General features: G+C 38.5%; 1 protein-coding gene across 2 annotated transcripts in view; it reads right to left on the reverse strand.

The window, feature by feature from the left end:
- LOC128011258 (disco-interacting protein 2 homolog B-A) overlaps nucleotides 1-26,546 on the reverse strand; it is a 52,320-nt gene that overhangs the window by 19,016 nt on the left and 6,758 nt on the right. For both annotated transcript variants that reach the window (XM_052593453.1, XM_052593452.1), the window contains exons 2-6: nucleotides 4,402-4,473; nucleotides 3,363-3,500; nucleotides 2,340-2,465; nucleotides 1,851-2,084; nucleotides 1,440-1,577 (exon numbers count right to left, since the gene is read on the reverse strand). In XM_052593453.1, coding sequence (XP_052449413.1) covers nucleotides 1,440-1,577; nucleotides 1,851-2,084; nucleotides 2,340-2,465; nucleotides 3,363-3,500; nucleotides 4,402-4,473 — 708 coding nt within the window. The remainder of the gene's footprint in view (nucleotides 1-1,439; nucleotides 1,578-1,850; nucleotides 2,085-2,339; nucleotides 2,466-3,362; nucleotides 3,501-4,401; nucleotides 4,474-26,546) is intronic.

A 26,546-nucleotide genomic window follows, 5' to 3' on the forward strand; every position in this document is an offset into this window, starting at 1 on the left:
GAGAAGGCCATCGAACAGAGGAGGCATATCCGGGGATTCGGCTTCCATCATCTCAGCCCAGCTCGTCGTAGTAGCTCGCTGATGATCGTTAGCCTTAGTTTTCGCGATGGTTCCAGCCAGACATGGGTCCTGCTGACTAGCCACCGCCACTCTCAGCCTTCTCTCCAAAATTTTAACCGGCAATGACGCACAGTGAACGCACGTTTGTGGGTTCGCAAGCGACGTTTGAGCGTGCTTGGCGCCCATGCACACAATGCACATGGGATGGGGATCCCTGCCCGAGACGGTTGCTCCACATGATGATGGACACGGGCGGGGTGCGGGTTCCTTCTTCGACTCATTCCCTTTGGCGGGGGTAATGACTGTCGACATGACGGCTGGAGAGAGAAAGAGAGATTCGAAGACTCGTCGTAACACGTTAGTCCGATTAATGGTTCACAGGGTAGTTAGCCCTTTTCGCGGCTCGCCCTGACGCGTAAAGCCTATGGTGGCTTGACACCACTGAAAATCCTATCGTCGTGATAACACGCGATAATCTGAACAGAATAGCTCGCCTTGACGCGGACACTATTCGGTGTGACACTCAACACAGTACCAATCCAATCCACTGATGTCGCGTTCGGTAGCGTACTCCAATGACGGCCCGCCAGTTGAACAGTTAAGCGAAATCAGCGAAAAGTTCGGACTTGCTGAGAGAGCTTGTAGTCCCTCACGGGAAGAAAGCGAGAATGACTTCGTAGGGGTTAATATTGTGAGGATTAAAAAAATTAGATTTAGAATTAGTTCTTTTTCTAACTTCGCTCGGTGTTTCACTATGGGAATCGCTTTGGGCGTGACCAACTACGGAAGCTCCTATGCCACCACGTCTGTCTTTGACAGACAGGTCGACCTGAGATCAGGCTCCGCCCCCACCTATATTACTCAGGTCGACCTGTCTGTCAAAGACAGACGTGGTGGCATAGGAGCTTCCGTAGTTGGTCACGCCCAAAGCGATTCCCATAGTGAAACACCGAGCGAAGTTAGAAAAAGAACTAATTCTAAATCTAATTTTTTTAATCCTCACAATATTAAGATATAAACTGCAATCATACTTTCCATCAATTAGTTATATCTTACTATATCTTCTAAAACCAAAAAGCAATAATTAATTTATAATTAATTTAAAATAAAAAATATATGTTTATAATAACAGCTAATTAGCTATCTACCAAAGGTAATATTACAATTTAATATGGGATGTTGTAAAAAAAAAAATGCTATTAGGTAAGAAAATACACAAAAAAATAAAAACAATAAAAAAAAAAAATCACAAAACCGCAGACTAATATGAGTACATTGTTAGCAATGCTTCATATGATGATCAAATCATTCATTTCATAAATAAAAAATGCTTTGAATCAAATATTCAACACAAGCTAGATATGTGGTGTTGCTCATACCGCCGGCAGTGTCCATCATGCTTGAGCGGCTCTGGCCGCGGCTCATGCCCCTCACTACGATGTTAGGTGGCACGTCCACTCTGGAGTTCCTGTCCTGAGGCGCTGTGGACGTGACGTCAGGCGGAACGCTGCTGCTCTCTGCAGTGAGGACACATGACAGCACAGTGATTCATCCGGTGGACATGCTCAATATGAAACACAACTGAACAAACAGGTTAGATTAGTCTTACTAATGCTGACTGATTTGGAAATTATGATTTGCTACTACTTTGTTTTGCCTTGACCAAGACAAATAGTGCCTATGTAAGTGTGAGACAACTATAAAACTGAAGCTCTTTTGTGTGTGTATCTGTGGTTGTCTATGATTCAGCACCTGAACATGTGTGTATGTGAGTCATTATCCTGCAGTACCTATGCGGGTGTGTGCCAGCACGTCAGCGAGCACGCTGGTCTGCCCCTGGCTGTGGTTGTGAGTTTTGCCTTCTCCATGAGAGAGGGTTGAGGAGGCAGAGGAGGAGGTGGAGGAGCCCTGGACAGAGCGATTGATCCAGTACTCGGGACTCTGGAGATTCTGAGCCAGCATTGCACTGATTGCGGCCTGACGCCTCCGCAGGGAGCCCTCGTCCTCTGACGCCGATGATGTATCTGTGGTGACACATATACAACAACAGTTAAAAAAAGAAAAAAAAAAACATTTTTGCACAGTGACAAAAAAAACAAAATGCAGACAAGACAACAAAGGGCAGACATATATATTGCCTTAAGAGTGTATAAGCTATATATATGGGGCCACGGTGTGCCCTAAAGGTTCGGGTGTGCTTGTATTTTCTGAAACCCTGCTGGTCAGTGAGATCTGGACAGAAGGAGCAGCAGAAGGCTTGTGGGCGAAGTGGGACCAACCTGGAGGTGTGCAGTTTTCCGCAGGAGATTGGACGAAGGCTGAACGACGCTTAGTGGGCATGGGAAGGGCCATCTTCCCCTCTTTATGCCTGGCCAGAGCTGCCTGCACAGCCTCTGTGTGGATATCTATCAGACGGATGCAAAGAACAATGACAAGAGAGAACAGTACAGAAAGGCGAATGGAGAGAAAAACAGTTACACAATGCCGCATGACAGGAGGCAGATGCGGCATCCAGCAATGTCACAAAATAGTAACTGTAGTTACTAAACTGACTCATGTGGAGACAAAGAAATGTCTCTTTATGGTGACAAATACATTAGAGAGCTACATAGAAGCATTCAGTAACACAATGCACGTTTATTTGGGCCTGATTTAAGAAACGACTTGAGGTTTGGCTGGTTAGTACCCTCTGGTTGATGCTGTAACTACATAAGGAGATGCATCAATGCATCTTTCTCCACTGCTAACTTTTCAAAAATCCTCCATCTTCCAAATCTTATAGATATTTTGCCTTGTAAAAATGTGAAATCAGCTACTTTGGATCAGTCTCAAAAAGCAACGGTAGAAATATAAACTGCTTCTTCGGAAGAGAAGAAATTATTGAATACATTTGTTATTTTTGTTTTCTCTGCACACCAACAGTATTCTTGAAGCTTCATAAATGTCACATGGACTATTTTAATGATGTCTTTACTACCTTTCTGAGCCTTGAAAGTGTTGGTTCCCTTGCTGTCTATGCAGGGTCAGAAGGCTCTCGGATTTGATCAAATATATTATAATTTTTGTTTGGAAGATATAAGAAGATCTTACAGGTTTGGAATGACATGAGGGTGAGTAATTAATGACAGAATTTGCATTTTGAAATATATTAAAATAGATTTTCATTATTTTAAATAGTAATATTTCACAATATTACTGTATATCTAATAACATAAATACAGATGAGAAAAAAAAAAAAAAAAAAACACTTTCCAACTAGGGCTGCAGCCCTATTACCAAACCAAAAAACTGATTTTGCTTACCTGACCGGTAGCGGTCATCTCGTGTTCCCCCGCTGCGGTGAGCTCGGATTTGCCGTGGGGCGGCAACAGGGACTGCATTAGGGGTAGAGGTAGGGTCTGAAGAAAGGCCCGGGGTTAACTGGATGCTCTCATCCACATCTATAAAAATCACAGGGTGAGTAATGGTGTCAGGGTAAATAATGGTGAGTAAATAATGACAGTAAGCTGTTAACATATTTGGTATAACATATGTTATATATGAGGATGGAAATTAGGTGCAGAAAAGGCAGAAGTGGACAGCAGGGGGTGAACTTTTAACTTCAAAGCGTTAAAATGGCACCTTTGAAGACACACTGGCACATCTGATATCCGCGGTTTCAAATGAAAACATATCTACACAACAAATATGGCTACATATTGCGATTGAGATATTTGAAGGTCAAACCTATATTGTGTAAACAACTTGTCCCTGCAATATAGTATGTAATGATTTGTGTAACTATAGAAAAAGGACGTCAAAAATGAGGCCAATGAACTGTCAGAACCCACCAATATTGTGAACTTACCTGTTTCTGTTCCTCTTTCTTGCCTGCCAGTGGACTGCTGCTTACAGGAAGCCTATATGTATGTGTGTGTGTTTGTGTGTGGACATTAACAGGCCGGAAAGACACTGAGAAGTGTGATGGTATGATCGGAAAAGAATCTAATTTCTTGATGCTTCCAGATAAGATAAGCTGCTTTGGCCACAATACTATATAAAATGTTCATTTTATTTTTAAAGTGCAGTCTCTTAATGAAGCTATTAATGCCTTCAGCAGTTGAAGTTCTACAGACCGCCATTAGGGTGCAGCAAAGGAAATAAAAACAAATCTCAGATGCATATTTTATGGAACTGGGTTAAAATAGTGCAGCATAATTAATGCAATGTCACAGATGTCATACTTCTACATTATACTAATCAAATCAACCAGTGAGACGATGGCACTGTGTGGCATGCAAAAGAAGAAACAGAGAGGAGGAGGAAAATTAGCAGACAGGAAGTCTGTGTGGTAAGTCTTACTTTGGGTCTGTGGTGCGAATGGTGCGAGAAGTTTAGCTCGTTTCTTTTCATAGCCCTTCTGTGTAATATCACCTGTAGAAACAAAATGCAAAACACAGATATATATTTAGTTTAAGATGTGATGGGGCCACACGTCTACAAACATAAGCTGAGCTTTCTGTCTTTGTGACGAAGTTTCTCACAGTGTATTTCCCAATTAGCGGTTATTGCAAAATCAAAGCATCCCCACTGTTGCTAATACTTATGGTTAACTTGTATCTTAATGCTTTTCGTCTGTGGAACACAGAAGGAGAAATGTATATAAATTGTTTTTTTAAAAAATCATATTTTCAGTTGTTTTCATTTTTAACTTATGTTGTTTTACCATTATAGTATTTATTATTCTGAATGAGCTTTGATCTGTATATTACGTTCATTTAAATATAGGCTATACTTCAAGTTTTATAATTTTGTGCTTTTTGAATTTATTTTTTTATATCTCTATTTTGCTTATGTCAGTTTTAGACATTTTTTGTTATTTGTCGACAAAACATTTCACATTTTTATTTAAATGTACATTTTTCATGTGATATTTATTTTATTTTAGCTGTATTTCAATGAACAAAATTTTTTTTTATAGTTCTGACCATAACACTGCATGAGACTACAAGCTATTTTTTAAGTCTCCTGAAGTTACATGACAACAAAAATCAACATTCACTTATCTTCCCTTCATATCCCATTTGCACTTACACATATATTACACATATACCAATTGCTTCATTATTGATCAAGCAACCACCTGAAGGTTAAATGGATATGGATTGCATGACTTTCAGTCTGTTCCTCACATAAAGCTATCATCTTCAGAAAACCTGGAAGGTAATAATTTTGACTGCTTTTCTAAAATGTTTATGGTACTTTCGAATTATTTTGAAGCTTGGCAGCACAGATCCCCATTCACTTTCATTGTAAGGTAAACAGTGGCCAGTACATTTTCAACATTTCTCCTTGTGTGTCCCACAGAAAGAGGAAAGTCATAAGGTTTAAAACAACACAGAAGTGGGTAAATAATGACGGAATGTTCATTTGAGGGCTAACGGTTCCGTAAAATTAAGGAAAAACAAACAGAACAAGTGAAAACACAGAAGGATGGCCACGTGAGTTACCATCACGTGGATCTACCTTGATTCTGTTCATTTTCTCATTTCTCTTAAAGTAGATTTTGGCCTTTTACCATTAAAGACCACTATGAGAGCTCCTCAAACTTACACAAAACACCCCTCTCTCACCCATATTCTCTCTCTCACACACACACACACACACACACACATCTCCTCTAAGCTGTGGCAAACAAGTAGCTCCTAAACTCCAGAGACACACGGTGAGATGAGATTCATACTTTGTGGCCTGCAGCGAGTTTGAGGCAAAGTGCATTACACAGCCAAATCGGGGCTAAACAAAACCAGGAGTGACAGATCTGCTGACGACTGTTGTTTTTCCAGAGGATACAACCAGGCTCCCGGTAATTTTCTAAACCAGATCTGGTCCGTCTAAGAGACAGCTGTCAGCTTCAGGTGATAAGATTACACACAATGGTGTTTATGCTGAAAAATCAACATGCAACATGTCAGCATGAACTTTTGCAGACAAAGGAAGTGAAAAGGAGGCAGGTCAGAGGGGCCAAGTGGGTCAGTTCAGCTATGAGAGGGGAGAAAAAAAGAAACCAAGCAGAGAAAAGAGAGAGAGATGGCTCTTTCTGTGGTTGTATGAGAGGGGACGGGCCACAGTGAGCACAGACTCTCTCTGCTTAAGAATGTGGCCTAGAAACACAACAGCCCTTTCCTGCCCCCTCTGCTCAGTATGTGACAGCTCACAGAAACACGCAACATTCCTTATTCAAACATTTAACAAACATTATAAATGTTATTTTTGCGCCCCAAAAATAGTCATGGTTTCATAAAATTAAGGTTGAACTACTGATCAGTGTTAATTTCGTTGACGAAGACTATGACGAAAAATATTCGTCAACTAACCTTTTTCACTGACGAAAACTAAATAAAAACTAAATAAAAAGTCAGATATGATGACGAAAAACGTGACGAAATATAACTGACACTTTAGTCAACGAATAAAAATGAGACGAAAATATATGGGAGGGACGAATGGAGAAGAGATCCAATCAGAGCGAATCTTTGAGGGTAGGTTGATCTATGCAGAAGCAGCCGAGCCATTTTAAAAAGCCGCGGCAAATGCAAGCGCAACAGCTAAACAAAGCAGCAGTTACACAGAAAAGAGAACAAAGATGAGTTTGCAGAAATTCGCACAGTTTCGAGGACGTTTTCATAACAGTTAAGTTGTTTACACAGGGAACAACACTGCAACCTTTTGAAATGCCATTGCGACCCAAATTTTTATGGGGTCGTAAATGTATCACTGATTATTTTTGTACCTACTTATGTGTAATGCTATGTTTTAATATGAGCATTTATTAAAACAGAAATGTGTATTTTAAGAATACGTTTTATAACGTGCTCCAAGCATTCAACACATCAAGTTGGCTTCAGCCCCGCGATGCGGGAAAGTTGAACTGAGCAGCTGGTTACTCGCGCAACACTGAACTGAGCTCTCATTCGGGACGTTTGCGTCCTCCTGCACCCTGAACGAACAAATACAAATCGCATTTTAAATAAACATAAGAAAAAGAGCGAAAAGTGGAAGAGCTCAATTCAGCAGCGTGGTGTTCTGGTGTTCAGGGAGCAAGCAGAGACGCGTCTCAAAGTCTTCTTGCTTTTGTACCGACAACAAATACATACTAAATAAGTCGAAATACCCGTCTTGGAAAGTGTGCGAAAAAATCTGTAGTTATGTCTTCAGTGAAAGTAAAGCGTTGGAAAGAAATCGGATGCGTATCTTTACAATGGATGCATTTGTCTCTTAAAGTGACCGCGCCTAATTTACTAGCTCTGCTGTCAGTGTCTTTAATGTATGAAAATGAAAGTAAATCACTCACTGCTCTTGATTGAATTACTTTGTAGTTTTAACAAGAATTTATCCAAAGTCAATCCGAAAATCAGATAGAATAGATTATATTGTTTTACTAGTGACTAAAAAATACAAAAAAAAAAAAAAAATATTAGGGACCTGAGCATGTTTTTCTTAAGTGTTTCTTTCTTTAATTTCTAATGCAACCTTTTCACACCACACACTGAACCAAATTAAGCATTGCATCAGACATTATCAAGATGAATTTGTTGTTCTGACACAGTTTAACCCTGAGTTATTGTCATATTTTATTACCAATTTCTAAACTACAGCAAATAAACTGTGATATTGTAAGAAACGTTGAAGGTGTCTGAATACATTTTGGTTTGATTGTGTATTTTATTTTACAGTGAAGACTATGCAGTGCTATTTTAAATGAACAAAAACAAACTTAAAAAAATGTAAACTTTGTGTAAATAACACAAATAAAGAAATAGAATGAACATACAATACAAATATAATATAGGTGGTTGTCTATTTCAATAATACTGTACTTCATCTTGAAAGAATGTCATATGCATTGCATATCATTCAGGACGAATGCATATCTTTTTCAGAGAGCATGTATATTTTTCATTGAGAGCAGGCCTTATGTTTATTTTATAAATACCATTCCATAACAGACTGATGGAAACATTTAGTCAAGTCAACTAAGTTGACTTTGTTCTACTAAAAAAAAACTAGACTAAAAGACTTAAGACTAGACTAAGACTAAAACTCTTATGATATTTAGTCGACTAAAACTAGACTAAGACTAAAACATTTCAGATGACTAAAATGTGACTAAAACTAAATGGTGTGTTATTCAAAAGACTAAGACTAAGACTAAATCCGAATTTGCTGTCAAAATTAACACTGCTACTGATGCCACATGGACTATTTTAATTATGTCCATATAGAGTCCTGCATTTCAGTCCGGGCCCCAACTTTTTTATGCCCCCTTGGGCTGGGCTTCGGGCCAAATTTCACGTCATAGTTCAGATGCAGGCAGGGCCTCGGGCCTGTTTTAGTCTTCTCCTTATTTTTATATTTTAGACATCCATCAATAAGTGATGAAAACAATTGCTGCACTGGTGGAAACAACATGAGACCATGCTACCATGACTGTCAAAAGTGGATTGAAAGTTTACTGTCTCGCAGCAGCAGCATGTACGGTGTGTGGCATCTGCGCAACTGAAAAGTTCTGCGTTAAAATGCACACAATAGGCTTAAGCTTGCTGTAAAGCAATGGCAAAAGTAATAACCATAAATGTGATAGGGGGAAATAGTCAGCAGATATTTGAATTATTTACTATTAAACTATGGATTATGATTATAAATTAAGGAGTTTTTGTTTTCGAATAGTTTTATTTCGTTAAGTAGTCTTTTAAAGCTTTCTACAGATATATTTATGTCTGTGAGGCAGGTATTCACCGTGTTTAGGTTCATTATTGTGAAGTGCTCCTGTTAAAGACAAACACTTTATTTTATAAAAGCACAACGTTTTGTTGATATTGTGCGTGTACACAAATAAAATTAAACCCTTTGCAGTTCCGAATGTTACGGCGTATCTACTGAAAAAAAATGATTGAAAAAAAAAAAAACCCGCTGGCATCTCTATGTCCAGCAAAGGGTCTCTGCACAAACTACTGGATATAGCACACATTTATTTAGGTTTAATGTTAAAACATCATTATAAGCTTGAACTGTTTTATATCTAAAGACTTTATTTTAGGCAAGTCATGATGATTTGAGAAGGCTCAATCACTGGCCGCTTGGTCGTTACTTAAAAGAAAGAAATAGATTATATTTAACAAACAAAAATGCTCCAACTGTTTTTTCTAAATTAACTTAACTCAGAATGTTTTACATGTCAATGTTTCCTTAGGTTTAGGGATTTGATCAAAAACCTAAACATGAGTATCATCAACAGTAATAGAGATGCTAGTTTTAAACTGCGCTAATAAAGGGCTCAGCAAAAACAACTACACACAAACACGTGTGAGAGTGTAAAGCTGCTCTTTGCATGCGGGCAGCGTGCTGGGCATATGGAGGGTGAGGGTCTCATTGTGTGTGTGGGTGATGTGGGAGACTGATGTAATGCTGTGAGGGCAGCTGGGTCACACACACACACACACACACACACACACACACACACAGAGCAGGGTCTGTGTTCACACAACAACAGGTCCCCACAAACTGTCAGTGCCACTCCAGCACTGAGGGAGCTTTGTGCCCACTCGTTCTTCTCTAAAGACCAATTCTTTCCTTCCCTTTCTTACATCCTTTCATCTGTTCATCTACACATACCTGTCGATTTAAACACTCAGGAATCATGCCTGACTGTAACTGATTGGCTGACAAACTCCAGAGTACTTTTTTTTTTTAGTCTATTGTGACGACTATGATGTCTCATACAAGTGTGTGTGTAAGGGTCAGAGCACAGGATATGAACATTACCCCACCCAGCGTGGCCTGCCAAAAGTGGTCCAAGTGTATTCAAGGGGAGGAATGTGCTGATTGGATGATGACTGGGGCCAACTGGCTAGCAGAAAGGCAATGGTGGCCAAATGGGATATCTAGCCAGTTCCCTTCAGGACTCGAAACACAGATTTCATGCTGAACGGACACACAAGCACACCATGAGCGGCCACGATGTGCGTGTTTTTACAAATACCTGTTTAACGTCCATGCTGTTATCTGTGTCAGTGTGTCAGCCCATGGATTCACCCTACAAGTCTGTCAGGACCTGAGTGTGGGAGTGTGTTTACCATACACGCGGCTCAGGCAGAGTCAGAAGCAGAGGAAATGATAGGCTTGTGGGGCTTCCTGCTCCCTTGGGCCCCAGGATGACTGGGAAAAACCCATGAGCACAAGGGAGGAAGTTCAATGAGAACGCGCACACACGCACACACACACACACACACACACACACACACACACACACACAAGAAAGTAAGGGCAAAAATAAAGAACCCGACTAAGAGGGTGCTGAATACCCCACCACAGGAGTGCTGTGTTTTTTTCTGTGGGTTGCTAAGCTTCAGGCTTTAGCCGTCTCTACAATGAGGCGAAGGCCCCGAGAAAGACAGGAATATAAATAACTCGCCTGATGATTTTTCATAATCTAGCCCATGCTAAACATAATTCCCATCAGCTAACGACTCTCATTCCTCAATGGTAAAACAGTTGCTGAGGTGACGTCCTTGTTTAACTCATACACCGCCTAATAAACAAAGCTAGGTGAGGGGTTAAGTAAGTCCAAACTACAATGATTATTGCAGTACATTTTATAAGAAAATACCATTTTAGTATTTCATCTTCAAAATGTCACATTTAATTCAATATGTTGCTTTCAAAACCAGAATCACAAAGAGCTTTATTGGCAAGTGTTTGCAAATACAAGAAATTTGTTTTGGTGACAGAATCTTCCAGTATGAGATAATGAAATAAGTTCTAAGTGAACATTGTTTTAATGTAAATTCTACCCCATTTCTGTCAGTGTAGTGCTATCGGAGTGACTTGTCATTAGAATTAAAATGACAAGCAGTATGCGGCATCTTTGTTTGGATTGTGATTAAAACACTGAACTGCAAAAAGGTATTCGTACTGACTGACCGTGATTTGCAATGAAAAAGTGACTTGAAGATGTTCATTTTCACAATGACATTTTATTTGATTCAATTAATGATTCAATTACATCTTTTTTAAAATGCATTTTAAACACCATGAATCAAACTGATCATCGCTTATTTTGAAATATTCAAGCAAAACATTATTCGCTTTATGATGCATAAAAAAAATCGGTGACCTCCTGTGATTTAAACACCCTTAAAGGAAGAACTTAAGTAATTAAACTGTCATGAGAGCAAAATATTGGAACCGTAAACATACTTGAGACAATCTACAGAACAAATCTGAAAAACATCATGATAGTATTTTACAACAACAACAACAAAAAGCAGCACATTTTTTTCAGCAACACTTCTCAGTGCTGACTTGACATATCTGTGGTCTGTCTCTGAAAACTGGTCCACCGATGCAAACAGGTCTTTCCAAAAAAAGAAACCCTTAACGACTGTTCCCTACACTGAAAACACTTATCAAGGCTCTGTATACAGTCCAACTGATTTAAGAGGACTCTTAATAAACACCCTCACAAAAGCTGCTTAACAGCCGTTCAGTGTTACTAATAAAAACACAGTGCCAAAGAAGTTGTCCTGAAGGCAGGAATGCATATTTGCTGCATATTTGACTTTGACCACAATTGGGCCAAATTTAGCTGCTGATGCATGTCACAGGGTGCAGGGGTCAGTCCAAAAGAATCAGCTGTTATTAAGACAATGTGATGAGCTGGTGAAGATATTAACAGACTTAAAGGGCCCAACTTGGCAGATGGAATGTGTGGAATTACACACGGATGTGCGAACACCCACATGCACACATACTCGGCACACTTTAAATCCATATTTCATCCATATGGTGCGGGGCTCAGCGATAGATCTGCATTGCTTCATTTTCAAATTTACGCAACTATCAAGGTTGTTATTTGTCAGTGTACATTCGCAAGGTCATATGAGTGTGTTTTGAAAGCAAATGGTTGCCAGCATCTGCCATTTTCCCAAATATTTAACTCTGATCTAGCGGTGCAAACTAACAGTCTTGGTCAAATACAACTTTGGGACTTAATGCTCTTGCAAATTTCCTTGCATCCCAATGTTCAAGTCTGTTGAACTCTGCCCTGCAAATTTGTATCACGTTAAGATGTGTGACCAATAGAAGATCCATACGTCATGTCATTAACCTCTCAGCTAAAAACAAAAAACAAACATAAAAAAAAAAACTTAACACATCAGGAGTACAGTGTTTCAGTAAAGTGTAGTAGATTGTATATTTACATGACCAATTTAAATTATTTCAATATTTTAAATATGAATACATTTAAATAGTTTGCAACCTGAAAGAAAAAGTGTGCAGAGTGTGACATCATATTACACGGACCAGTACATTTCTGCTTATTTTTTGCTGGCCAGTGTTCTGTGGTGGCCATTTGCACTGCTAACAACAATGGCGAGATGGAAGACAGGGCGTCTGGTGCTGATATCACTTCCTGTCAGCTTTTACAACCATCGTTACCACCACTCTCACACCACATGCAAACAACCCGCCTACTGCGACTCATTTCAAACCTCTACTCAACAGTGTGGATTTCGAGTCTATAGCACATAAAGGTATAATGAGTGTGGCGGTGCTAGGAATCAATCAATCCTAATTATGTTTGTGTGTCTGCAGATCAAAGAGATGATCTGAATCAACTAAGAAACAGGATCTAGCAGGGCCATACCGTATATCTCACCCTCACGTGTAGTATTGTGATAATGAACACTGCAATCTGTGATCAAATGATGTGAAACAAGATCTTTGAAACAAGGTGCTGATTGTAGTGGGTGATTTCCGCTTCTTCATGTATGGGTGACAGTCTGGTCTGTAGCTTCCGGAGTGTGAAAAAGCTCCTCGTGAGCAGCATAGAGCACTGATGGACAAACAGACTGGATGCCGAAAAGAAAATAAAGAAAACCTGTGTCATGCCATGCCAACTGATTAATTCCCGAGAGAGGAAACACCAAGTGTCATCAAGTGTCACAAAAACCAAGGGAACCTCTAAACTAGACAGCATTTTTTGCCCTCATTGGTTTGTTTGCTATGTAGGTAGTTCACTAGGTTTGAATACACAGTTATAGTCTCTTTTAAATATAAATGTTGGCACTAATGACAGTATTTTTAGGAGACAAACACATTACAAAGAATGAAAATGAGGTGAACAACAGCCTAGAGCGGTTGTAGCATGATTGGATACCGTTCTTTGTGCCTGTTCCGAGATGTTTAACTGCCTCCAATTTTTTATATAAGAATTAAAGCCACCTAAATGCAAGGAATAAGTTACATTTAAAATATAAAATTAACAACTACTCTTGTATTAACCCCTTACCAGTCACTCTCCATTTTTGGCATGGAGACAGAAACGACATACCCAAAATAAAAATGTTTTTGCTCATGATTCTATCATGAGCCCATCAAGCCTATCAAGGGATGCAAAATGGAAATCATATTCTACATTCTCTATATGTACAATACAAATTATTCAGCTGCTTCTTGGCTGGAATCATGATATTTGCACCGTTCCCACCTAAATAAACCAATGAATGTTATGAACAATCTAACTTTTGATATAAATTTTTGGCTAAATTATTTTTAAATACTTTATATTACAATAAAAATTAAAACACTGCACTACTTAAATTATAAATCCCATTATCAAAGTAATAATAAATTATGAAATATGAGAAAAATAAATCTAATAATACAGTATAATTGTAAATGTTAATATTAATAATACTACCTTATTACATTGTTATTATATAGCAGATTATCAGAGTATATAGCAATACATATAAATATATGAAATATGTAAAATCATTTTATAAAAATAATTTTCTATAATTCTAAATATTAAATAATAATACTATTATTAGTTAAGATTGTTATCAATGAGCTTTGCTCTGTAATAGAAGAGCTGAGAGGATAAAGTCAAACAGGCAAAGAGGCAGGAATTCCATGTAATCTGTATTTAATTCTTCCAACAGAAGAGAGAATTCAGTACAGCAGAGCCAAAAATGCTACACTACAGGGCTACATCCTGATACCATCACTTTATGACTACAATCAGGGTCGGAGAGTAAAAACTGATCGTCTTGCACTGCAGCTTGTTGTTTCATATAAAGAGAGACCATTAGACCATCAGGCTGATTAAACTTCAGTAGTGCATGAGATTGATGATTATTCCTAAACTACAGTTAAAAGAAACGGGAAGACACACATCCTCCAGCAGGTTGGTCTTTAGTCGAACAAGTGAGATCAGTCATAGGGCACCAAACAAATCAATAATCACACTGACCTTTGAGATCTGCTGGTTTGTAAAGTGCACTGTGTAAAGAGTGGTGTCACTAGCATTTAACAGGCAGACACTCTCCATCACAGAAGTGCTCACAGATGTGTTCCTGTCTTTAATATTTACACACCAAGGCAGTTCAATGGCTCAATAAAAGCTCTGCAGTCCCAGTAACAATGAAACAACCCAACAGGCCTGAATTAACACCAGGGGAATGCCAGCTATTTAAACAATGTGTGAATTTAGCCACTAATCCTCTAAATAAATGAAAAGTTGGGGGAGCATTTTCCACTGAGTGTACTAAAACAATAATATGTGACTGTGTGAATGGTATGATTCATATGAGATATTAACACGTCACAGACGGAGGAATATCCACTGTAAATCAAACACAGGATACAAAATTGAATCACCGCACTATATGGGCGTTCACTCTGGGCTGCGATTTGCATTGACAAAGCAACCACAAATAATTTGTTTTGAATTCATTCAATGTGCAACAACTACAAATGGGAGGGCAGATTAAGATTGTGTGGTACACCGGTACAAAAAGTCAAACAGCAGAATTTAAACTGTAAGTTGCCAATATTTCACAAATCTTGGACCCTGTGTTATCACAAAAAAAAAATCAATCCATCCATCCATCCATTATGGGTGCTATACATTGTCAGCATTGCAGCACATTCAGTTTTGATAAGTATTTGTGTCTGTGTTTCAGACTATTGCAGACACGTCCCTGCGGGGCTCTGGCCTCATTTAACCAGCTAAATCAGGACACTACACCTCCGTAAGCTTCCCCAGAGCAACTAATGAACAGGCCATGCAAGGGTGTGGCTTAAGGAGACTTTAAGAACATGTGTTCGTGTGTACTTGTTCTTGCATTTGAGGGTTACAGTCTCTCTAATGCAGATGAACATGGACCCCCGGGGAGCCGGCTCTGTTGTAGGGCCGTGAGAGAAACAGACAAGCCTGAACTAGAGCTAAACTGCAGAGGGTCAGCATGATTCTCTCTTCGAAAAAATTCCCCTGGTCTCTATGGCAAAAACATCAGCCCATTCCCCAAACCACAGCATTCATAAGAGACCAGACTGGATCCCTCCATGAAACCTCTATAGTGCTTTAACTTCAGCCAAATGTACTCTGTCCCACATCAGTTCCCCAAAACACTTTCACAACAGTCATAAAACATTACACTGACAACAAAACGGAAACGACTAAACAATGCTACACTCATATGATCACCATGTGTGATGGATGATTCATACAGAAGCTGTAATGGAAATTTTGTTGAGTTGATTGCTCCACTTCAAAACATAATAAGGTGTCTACAGAGGCAGTTTAGGCATCATAGGCCCAGCAGTACGGTTTTTCCAAAAAAATAGGTAACTTAATTGTGCTGCATCCAAAGAAACATTGTTTTTGCCAAATTCTAAGACACAATTCCAGAATGCACTGTACAAAAAGTAGGGATGCACTGAAATGAAACACTGGGCCGAAGGCCAAATATAGAACACGGTTTTTCACATTCTGCAATTTATTTACTAATTGTTTAAGGCCAGTTTGTGATTTTAATCAAATAAAAAGCAACAACCACCCATCGAAGATATGCGATGCAGTACTAAACAGTCTCTTGCTGTCGGTGCTCATCGCTGTAGGTCTTTCTCGGACACTTGTAAATGCTTTCACACTGATGTCATGTCTGCTTGCATTAGTGCACGCCTCTATTTGATCATGTCACGTCATTGTTCAGTTCAACTTATCTCGTCTTTTAGCTTATTTGGATAAACTATTTTCAGCCCAATATTCAGTGCGTACCTACAAAAATGCATGTAAACATATATATATATATATTTTTTTTGCAATGTATCAATTATAAATGAAATATATTTTTAAATGTGTATTCCATTCTTCCATGTATATGCATCAATGCATCACTTTCCTGATTAAATTAAAATACATTTTCAGTGCCCTGTGCACTTTGCATTATGAATGCTGTTTAACTAAAGAGTATCAAACCAGTGACTTACGGATCTGACTTTTAGGAAGCAGCTGCCTATATAGTAGGAATGTGCATTTAAAATACAGAAAAATCACTGGGTATTATTTGATTATTATTCAAAAATCACACCCCACCCCCGTATGCACACAAAAACACTCATAAAAAGAGAGAGAGGGAGAGAGACAAGATTCACACTTTCAATCTGTTTGATAAACGGTTTAGACGATAGACTACCTTAACTCAAGCCATATAATGATTGCAACGTGCTAAAACAGTCTGTCAAATTAGCATAAATCTACTGCTCATAAGGCTAAGACACTTCAATAAAACAATAAATAAAAAATGGAACCCCTAAAGGGAATAAATACGAGATGGGAGGAAAAATCTACTTCAGGATCTTCTGTCACAATTATATCATTGGGTAATTATACTGTATATAAACTGTGGGCATCAGGGAGCCGGTATTAATATGTTAATATGTCGCTTATGAGCACACGTTTATGTAGCAAAAGAAAAGTTATGTACTGTATCAGTCCCTCCAGGATTTCAATGACTGATTTTGCTGCTGTTTTTCTCAAAATGTGCTGTTATATTTGCAGCATTTCTTATTGTTTTGCAATGGACATAAGACTTATGACTTTTCTGATTTTGAGAACCACTGTATGTCTCCAGACTAACGTTTGAGGACACCAGCACTAGTGCCATGACGTTCTACAGAAGGTGGCACCAGCACCTTACAGTAAAGCAATCACCCTAATCACACATGTACATCTCAGAGATGTTTATCTGATGTCTGCAAGATGTATTTTTAAGAGTGCTTGCTGATCTGCAGTACGTCTCTAAGACGTTTCCTGTCAGATGTCCAATAGACATTTGCATGTAAAACTGTTTCCGAAACGTTTATCAGAGTACACAGCAGATGATTCCCAGATCTTTAGTAATAAATATATTACTGGATCTGATAAAAAGTACTTTTATTAGTCATTCATAATGTCTAAATTATATATATATATATATATATATATATATATATATATATATATATATATATATATATATATATATATATATATATATATATATATATATATATATTTATTTATTTATTTATTTATTTCGAAAACATTTACCATTTCTGTCACAAGTTGTTCCTGTAGTTTTACTATGTTAAATCCATGGTGAAAGGTGGTGGAGATTTATGTTTACTGAACAATGTTTTTCCTAGTTTCCACATCAGAATTCTGTGACAAAATTGATTGCTTCTCACAAGATTTCACAGAGATGTTTATTCTAAGGCAAATTCGACTGCTTTCTTCAGCGTATCTCACAGCGCTGTGTATAACGTTGTTGCGTGATCGAGATCAGCCAGCTGCTGCGGCTCGAGCAGATAAACAGTCTGCGCTGTGTAGCACAAACTAGTAGTGCAGATTCGTTCCACTTTCGGTTTGTTTCTTCAATGTAGCTCTTGTAAATCGGTTATGATGAGAGCGCAAGGCTGTTCATTCCATTTTTGGAACAGAGGAACAACCTTTCTTTGGTTGAATGCACATTGCGATGATGTCACGGGATGTGTCTCTCTGTAGGAAATTTGCGCAATTACAAAAAATTTCAAAATCTGGCAAAAATTGCAGAGTTTGCTTGATTTTGCAATCAATTCAGCGATCGCAAAATCCTGGAAGGACTGTGTAATGTACATAACATTTATGTATGTACATACATAGCAAGCAGCTAACCATGTCCCTTTAGTGGCTCTGTAAAATGCTTTATTTGTTTCCCAAGCCTTTCTGAATAAGGATTCAACCACAGCTCTAACCCAATCAGGTCAGTTTGTGGTCCATACAGAACTTTTTTCTGCGTTATTGGCAGCGCCACCCTCTGCTTACATGAACGCAGATACATGAACAGGGACATGGCTACATGGACACCACCACATCAGCACAGAAAACATGGGGATATTTTTTAAGACGATAGTCGCACAAAATATTCAATAATCTATAATTAAATCAACTAATCGAATATTCAAAAATCGCGACCCATCACTAAAATATAGGCAGTGAGGCAGCTCACTATGTTGAAGCGGAAACAGAGCTGATGTGTCCGGTTCATCCAGGCTCGATTGGAGTCATTTAAAGTGTCAATGGCAGATTCTAAATGTAATATTAAGGCTTCAATTACCTCTGTGAGGTTTTCAGTAGATTATAAAGTTTCTCTTTTTCCAGTACAATTCCTGGTAAGGATTTCTAAAATGCATTAAATGTCAAGGTTTTGGCTTTGTTTTCCTATTGTTTTGTGTACTTCACACTTTATAAAGCACTTTAGGGTCCACATAGTTTACAAAAAATACAGCAAATAACTTTGAAAAAAGAAAAATTACTTATTGATTTCAGAAACGTTTGGTTAAATGTAAATGTAAAAAGTAAAATTATATAAAAAATAAGTTTCATTTTAATTTTATGTGTCTAGGATAGTCACAGTAAATGAATACTTTGATGACTAAAAAAAAGTTTACTTGAACAGACAAGTTACTTTTTAATCCATGTATAACACCCACAGTGTATAAGAATGTATGTTGGGTCAAGCACTACAACTAACGTGTGTCTGTGCATGTATGACATCTAAGTCTTCTCTAAATGGAAAAAGGACGTTTCATGTTGCAACTGGATGTCTGGAGGGCTTTGTTTTCGAGACGTGTCTGGCGTGACAGACGGTGGAATCAACTGCACACCACTGACTCAAAGATTCTGTGCAACTCCACTGATATCTGAATACAGATTCAGAGACAAACCCATCCAGCGGGTCAGAACTACAGTTAGGCAACACATTCAACACAGGCCAGTTAAAGTCAACCAGTGATGTGGATAAACCACCTCACACAAACACACACAAAACAAACAGGAAAAGCAGGAGCTGGCAATGGCACAAGTTCATCTTCTATGCTCAGACGATTTCTTATTTTTACTTTCTTATTATCAGCTAACATACTGCTCAATTAGAAATCAATTTTTTTTAACAATATTTTTAATAACCAACATTTAAGGTTTTTTTTTTATTTCTCCCCTGCGCTTCTGTGTTCGTCACTTCTGAGTGGTGGATGTGCAAGGCCGACCTCATACATCATCCTCTCAGAGCTGCTTCTGTGTAAAACAGTGAGTGCAAGCTAGATTCAATTGATTATTTTCTTACAAAAATGCATCGATTCATTAACAGAAGGACTTTATTCACCCCCTTGAGCTCTGAGAGATACTTTTTATTACAGATGGGCGCTTTTTATTTCTGCACTGCACAACTCCTGCTGAGTGCCATTAAACAGCTTGAAAGATCAAAGACAAGTTTTTATATAACTCAGACTGGATTTGTCTGAAAGAAGAAAGTCTTATACACCTAGCATGACTTGAGGGGGAGTAATTTATAGGCTAATTTTCATTTTGGGGTTTATATTAGCCTTTATATTATGAAGGGAAAAAAATATATAATTTCACTTTATCAAACACGGATATACCATTTTAAATTTCTCATTTCTCAAGCCACTCTTCTCAAGAAACCATCCAGCCTTCAAAACCACATAAACATGAGGAAGCACAGAAACATCTGCCCTTACAACATGACATCTCACAGCCAAATGTAGATTTGGAACATTTATCAAAACAATCCCGACTCCCTTTCCTTACTGTATCTCTTACTGTATTGGGATAAGACTGAATTTTCAGCTTCAAACGAGAGTGAGCATTGCTCACTCCAAACTGTTTACATGGAAAACTGTGACATCATCTAGGCCAGCCCTGTAAGAAAATAACTGATTTAAACATGACCAGGACGGGAAAGCCCAGTTTTCAGGATATGTTTACTCCGACTGCTGTAAATACACACTGATACATGCAAAAGTTGGCTGATCATTATATCAGAGTGTATCATAAGGCGGCTTGGGATTGGTTGAGCTGCCAAGCTCTGACGCATCCTGGTCTCCATCCAACACTTTGGAAACATGGAACAAGTCCCTGAGCAACAGGGTGTGTTCGCCGGGAGAAGAGCAGGAGGAAGGGAGCGTTTCATTGCGAAAGAAACACATGCGATTCATTTCTTGCCACTTTGTGACCTCACACCCCCTTGACCCTCACTCACTTTTAGGTGGAACCTATAGACAAGCATATGAGTCATTTGACAAGCAAACCACTAGATGAGCCATAAGGCAAGCTTGGATACATGATAATTTTCTTCCAGGAAATGAGGGAGAGGCAATAAAAACAGGTGACTGGCAGGTCAGCCCACCTTTTTTTTAGGAATCGATTTCTGTCACCAGATTTAATGATGTTCACAACAAATTGCAGCCTAGATCACACTACAGAAAACCTTGATGCTTGACAGCTTTATGATGTGGCAAAGTGCCAAGACATCTCAACTGCTGACAGAGTCCAGGCATCTGTGCAACCACACCTCTAAATATCTCCAGCTTTTGTTCTTTTGTAGTCTAAATAAACTTCACTAAAGAGATTGCCTTTGAGTCAAAGTTAGTAGTGGACACCTATACAGTACGTTACATATATAAACATATATGTGGTATCCATTTAAATTTGTCCTAACTGCCCCAAAGCAAAAATGTCACGTCGAGTCAGATTCACAACCCATTTTACTACTGTAATGTGATACTTGAAGTGTATTTCCAGTAGAAAATTCCAGTAAGTGCAGTAGCATATTAAATGAGGAAAAAAACAACAAAAAACACAGGTTTATAAACCAGGAAATTGCTTAGATCTGATTACGTACTAGAGATCTGAATGTATATAGACTTCAATTCTTGAGAAGTGACAAAATCTTGCAAGCCCTTCTGTGCCTCATGATGTCACACTTGGATTTAAAATTAGACCATGGAGTGCTCCTGTTAAAATGCTTAACAGTGTCGACACCCTCCACCAACAATCGAGTGTTCATAATCTGATTCAGCAGGCCCGACTCCAGCACAATGACACACTGAGAACAGACAGAGCAAGGAAACAAGGGAGGGAAGATGATATTGGAGAGAGGATTAGAGCTGAACTTTTGTTAAAACACAAGAGGTGTTACTTTATCTGTGTAGACTGTTCCTTAAATCAGTTTTTCATTACTCATGGGTTAAATGCAGTTCACAACAACATAGGCCACAGCAGACTTGACAAGAAACACAACAATTAGAGAGAACGCGAGTGTTGTGACTCACTCCCGACTGGGTCATTTGCTAGCAGAACAATAAAAGTAGTGATAGAATGACTGATTAATGGCCAATAATTAGTCATTTTGAGCTTAACGCCATCATATTACCAAACCCACTGGGCCGATTCTCAGAAATCGCATCAACCAAAAGTCTCAATGAATAATTGGCTTCAAATGTTTTTGTTTAAAATAAATGTTAATTAGTTCTGCTTAAAAAAAAAAGCAAACAGATTTAATTTTTGATTAAAATAGAAGGAAAACAGATCTGGAATCTTGGCGGCACATTTGGTCAACAACTAAAGCAACCATGCTGTGTTTTATTTTACAACATATTTTGCAAGAACTCCCAAAATTGACTCGTGAAAGTCATACACGCATCTGAGAGAAACAACATGCAAAGTTTCGACCCAGAACCTCCCGTTCACCTATATCACAACAGATCTGAAGTCAAACAAACTGTTGTAAAGAAGCACTGACTGAAACCTGATGACAGTGAAGGTGACATGGGAGTTCAGGAGGGATCTGTCAGCACTTGCCAGTCAATTCACACTAACTTTGGGCCTACAGGACAATAGTGTGCAGTGCAGCTCATATGTCAAGCATCAAGAACTCAAAACTCAGGTTAATCCGGTGCTTGTCTGAACTGTGGGGTACAATACCCTTTTCCTGAAATGTAAGATCTCATTCTAGGTGCTTTTACTCTGAGAAAAGTGCAGAGCAAAATCCCACAAGGTATGTGTGCAAATCGAGCTAACACAACAGGACAAATGCAGGGAAAACTGGTTTTCACAGTCTGAACGTGTGTGAAACGCTTTTCCCTGGAGGGAAGCACAGGATGGAGGGATACAAAAACAGGAGTGTCCCGGGTGCTTTGAATAAAAGCTGTAAACAAGGATGAGGTTTGCAAACAGCAGCAGACTGAAGACTGGAGAAAGCCCTTGAATTCTATTAGTCTGTAAATGTTCAGATTTTTCCCTAACAACTGCAAGATGTTCTGTAAACAACTTTGTCAGGATGTAACTAACCTAAAATGTACTTTTTGGGCAGCATCAGCGACTGACTCGCTAAATATAGACTTGGGTCTTACACATTACTGCAACTCCAAAACAAGCAATTTTTTTTTTTCATTTTACTTTTCCAAAGTAGTTCAATTATATCCTTAATCAAGGTTTCTTTCACCGTGCAGTTGTAATTTACTTTTACATGACCATTTTCCATCTTATCGATGAATCTAAGAAAAAAGGCTGTTGTTATGACTCATATGTAAATGAGCTTTGTTTTGATTGGTTAAGCTCTGTGCACCGGCGTCGTTCACGGTGTTGCTCATCAGGGCGAGCCATGATGGAAACTGAATAGGAGATAATGTGTAAGTGTGTGTGAGAATATGCAGGCCCAGACAGATATTTTAACACTGATGTTTGGAGTAAACTCTGTGGAATTCTGTTCAAAAGTTTGTGGTCAGTAAGTTTATTAAGGAAGTTTCTAATGCTAACCTAGGCTACGTTTCTTGAAAACTTTTTTCGAACCTACCCTGTTTCCTACATTCTCTGTCCTCCGCTGGAACGCCACTCTCTAGTGAATATGTGTATGAGAGCTAGTGAATGCGAGAGATTAAGCTTTATGAAATTTTAAATATGGATATTACTCTCACACAAACACATCGATTCACTTCAGAAGGCCTTTATTAACCCCCAGAGCCATTCAGAGTCATTTTTATGATGGATGGACGCACTTTTTCTGGCTTCAAAATCTAAACCACCATTCACTGCAATTCTAAACTTTTGAAAAGCCAGAAAATGAATTAATAAAACTCTGATTACATTTGTTTGAAAGAAAAAAAGGTTGTATGGGATGGCTTGAAGAGAAGTAAATAACCATTTTCTGTTTTGTTTTTTTGTTTTTTTAATGTTCCTTTTATGCATCCTTGTTGAACATTAAAAAATAATAATAATAATAACTTGAGGCCAAACATTTGAACAGCCACAGCTCTAGGACATCTTATTTCAAACACGTAAGGAAATGTTTTGATATGGCCTTTATAAGAAGACCTCATCATGTTTGTGGATGGCACATTGTGTTGTGAGTTATGAGTGTTCCCTTGGCAGCGCATCCTCCATTATACCAAAACATTAACTTTCACTCATGGAGCAGCATGACGGCACTTCCCCCGTACACACCCTGGTTCACATAGTGCCCGTAAAGGGAGGTTCAAGCAAAGCCTCATGATATTTAATGAAGGCATGTTAATAATTCAGGCTCAGCCCCATTTAAGACCACAGTGATGCAGCATTAACTATTCACAGCCAAAGGGCAGCCTGGACCGGTTTCTTATACAACCCACGCTGAGGGAGCAGACCCAGTGGGCCCTGTACCAGGAGAAGAGGCTCTGGGCTTTTGTTTGAGGGAAAGGGAATCTGTGTGAAGCCTGGACATCTGATCATGTCCCATCTGTCTAAGCTTAGCACTCGGTATAAATACGATGCTCCCACAAAGAAAGCATTTTGTGCTTGATTCCCATGAGGTCCCTCCTGAGGACAGATTGGAGGTTAAGTTTGACAATGTAAATCTTGACATACAAACCTTGGTCACATGTGGTGACCCAAAAAGGAGCTTGAACACTTTTAGACACTTAAGCCACCCTTAAAAATGTCTCGATGTTTGCATTAGATATGAACATCCAAACCAAATGACATCTGTTAAAGGGGTCATATGACGAAGCAATTTCAATTTTTCCTTTCTCTTTGGAGTGTTACAAGCTCTTGTGCATAAAGTGCATAAAGAAGATTTATAAAGCTGCAAAGACTAAAGTCTCACCTCCAAAGAGATATTCTTTATAAAAGTTTAAGACTCGTCCACACCCCGCTAAAATGGGTCATTCTAACACGCCCTCACATGTCTACCTCACTATGTGGGAAGATTTGCAAAACGGCACCCAAATGTTTACTCAAAGAAAAAAGGAGTAACTTTTATTCTCGCTGTTGTCACTGGCGCCATGTTATGGAGTCGCGGTGTGTTTCGTTGTGAAAGCTAAACTACTTTGTTTGGCCTTCGAAAAGAGGACACAACTAGAAATCAGTGATTAAGTTATATTTCAACACTGTTCCAGAACAGTTCAAACCAAATATACAGATGTGTGCCACGCATTTTATGGAAGATGAGGACTGTTTCCTGAACCAGTAGCCTGCAATGCATCTATGGCACAACGGCTGTTATATAAAGTTGGACGGTTCAAAAGTTGCAAGGACAGTCTAGACTTCTGACACAGCCTTTAAGTTTTTAACATTTAAATAATTTGCCAATAATGATTCAAACAAGAGTTTTGAGCAGTGTAGAGTAGATTTGTTCCTTGTTTCTCAGATCACAAATGGAGATATGGTTTTATATTTATGCAGCGCGACATGTAAAAAGACAGTATAAGTCATAATAAGCAGTAATTATGTCCCCACTTAATGCAACAAATGCCTCGTGTGTAATGGCTTTTATTGGTTTTATCTCATCTAGTGATGTCTTGACCGTGATCACTAGACCATCACTAGACCAGTTCAACCAAATAGATCTGAATTGTTTAAAATGGTTTGTGTCTCCAGTACGCACTAATCCACAAATTACTTAAGTTATACGGTTTATAAACCTGCTTGACACTCTCTCTGAAGTGAAATAAACCAATACCCCAAATGATTTGGGGCACAACATTTATGTCACACGCTTGAGGCATTCGGCAATCACAAAGCACTGGATAGCTGGCCAATCAGGGCACATCTCGATTTTCCAGAATGATGCGCTTTGTAAAAATGTATGCGTTTCAGAAGGCGGGGCATAGGGGAGAAACAATAATAAGCATTATATGGAAAATAAATGTTTTTTTAACCTTAAACTACACACATTGCATTACACCAAATACACAAAATAATGTTCTTTTTAGCGGCATCAAATGACCCCCTTTAACAAATGTATCCAAACTCTTTGTCTTGATTTAAACATCTGTATTATTGTTTTATAGTTTCTATCAAACAAATGTCACTTGGTTTGATATTTATAAATGAAATGAAACTCATGTAATTTTAAGTTTGTTAAGTCTAAATAAACTTTGTTTATCTAACAATTATGTGACAAACGTTCCTCCATAAAATGTGTAACAAAGGGACATTTACAGAAAAGAGGAACTGTGATGGTGTACTTATGGTCAGAGTACATCTGCACGCACATAATCTCCGCAACACAAAAACTGCCTATAGTCAAGTCATTTTGATTTGTAAAGCACTTCTCAATCCATGTTGTTTTAAAGCAGCATTACAGAAAACCATGTCTTAAAGTTTTAAAAAGCAAAAAAAAAAAAAAAATTCCTACAAAGGCTTTATTTTTACCCAAACATGTGCTGACCTTTTTGTGACTTTCCAATGGAAAAAAATCCTCAGTCAAACTCTGAGCAATTTGATGGATTACACAAAACAACAGATGAAAAAGGGGAACAACTTTATGGCAAAAATAGATATCTGTGGCTTCCCTTGATGGTTAGAGCTCAGAGGACAGTTGAACTGAGAGAGAGAAACAGAGAGAATGACTCAAGAGCAAATGAGACAAACAAAGTTCAGTCCATGTTCAGTCACTCTGTGTCATAGATCGGAAGCAACTGGCAATAACATTCCTCCATCAGTATGGCAACAGTAAAGTCTCAATACTGAAGTCAGCCTGAACTCAACCCTCTTCATAACAGCAATCAATACTAACAGACTACACACATTAGCTTCACATCACAGCAGTCCACAGAGGCCACTAACAATCCAGGATTTTAAAATAATTCACTGTCAAAGTGACAGGAGTGATTTAAGTAAGATGGCACACCATAGGGGCCATCCATGATGTTCAGAAGATGCAGGGTACCATATCAGACTAATTTTCCTTTGTTCTTAAGAAGAACAATAAACTATTTAGAAGAGATTAGAGAGCTAAGTATCTTCTGACCAGATGTCACCAGGAGCTTGCAATATTGCATTATTTTTTATTGTTTGA

This window comes from Carassius gibelio, chromosome B23, assembly GCF_023724105.1.
Source record: "Carassius gibelio isolate Cgi1373 ecotype wild population from Czech Republic chromosome B23, carGib1.2-hapl.c, whole genome shotgun sequence".
NCBI lineage: Eukaryota > Metazoa > Chordata > Actinopteri > Cypriniformes > Cyprinidae > Carassius > Carassius gibelio.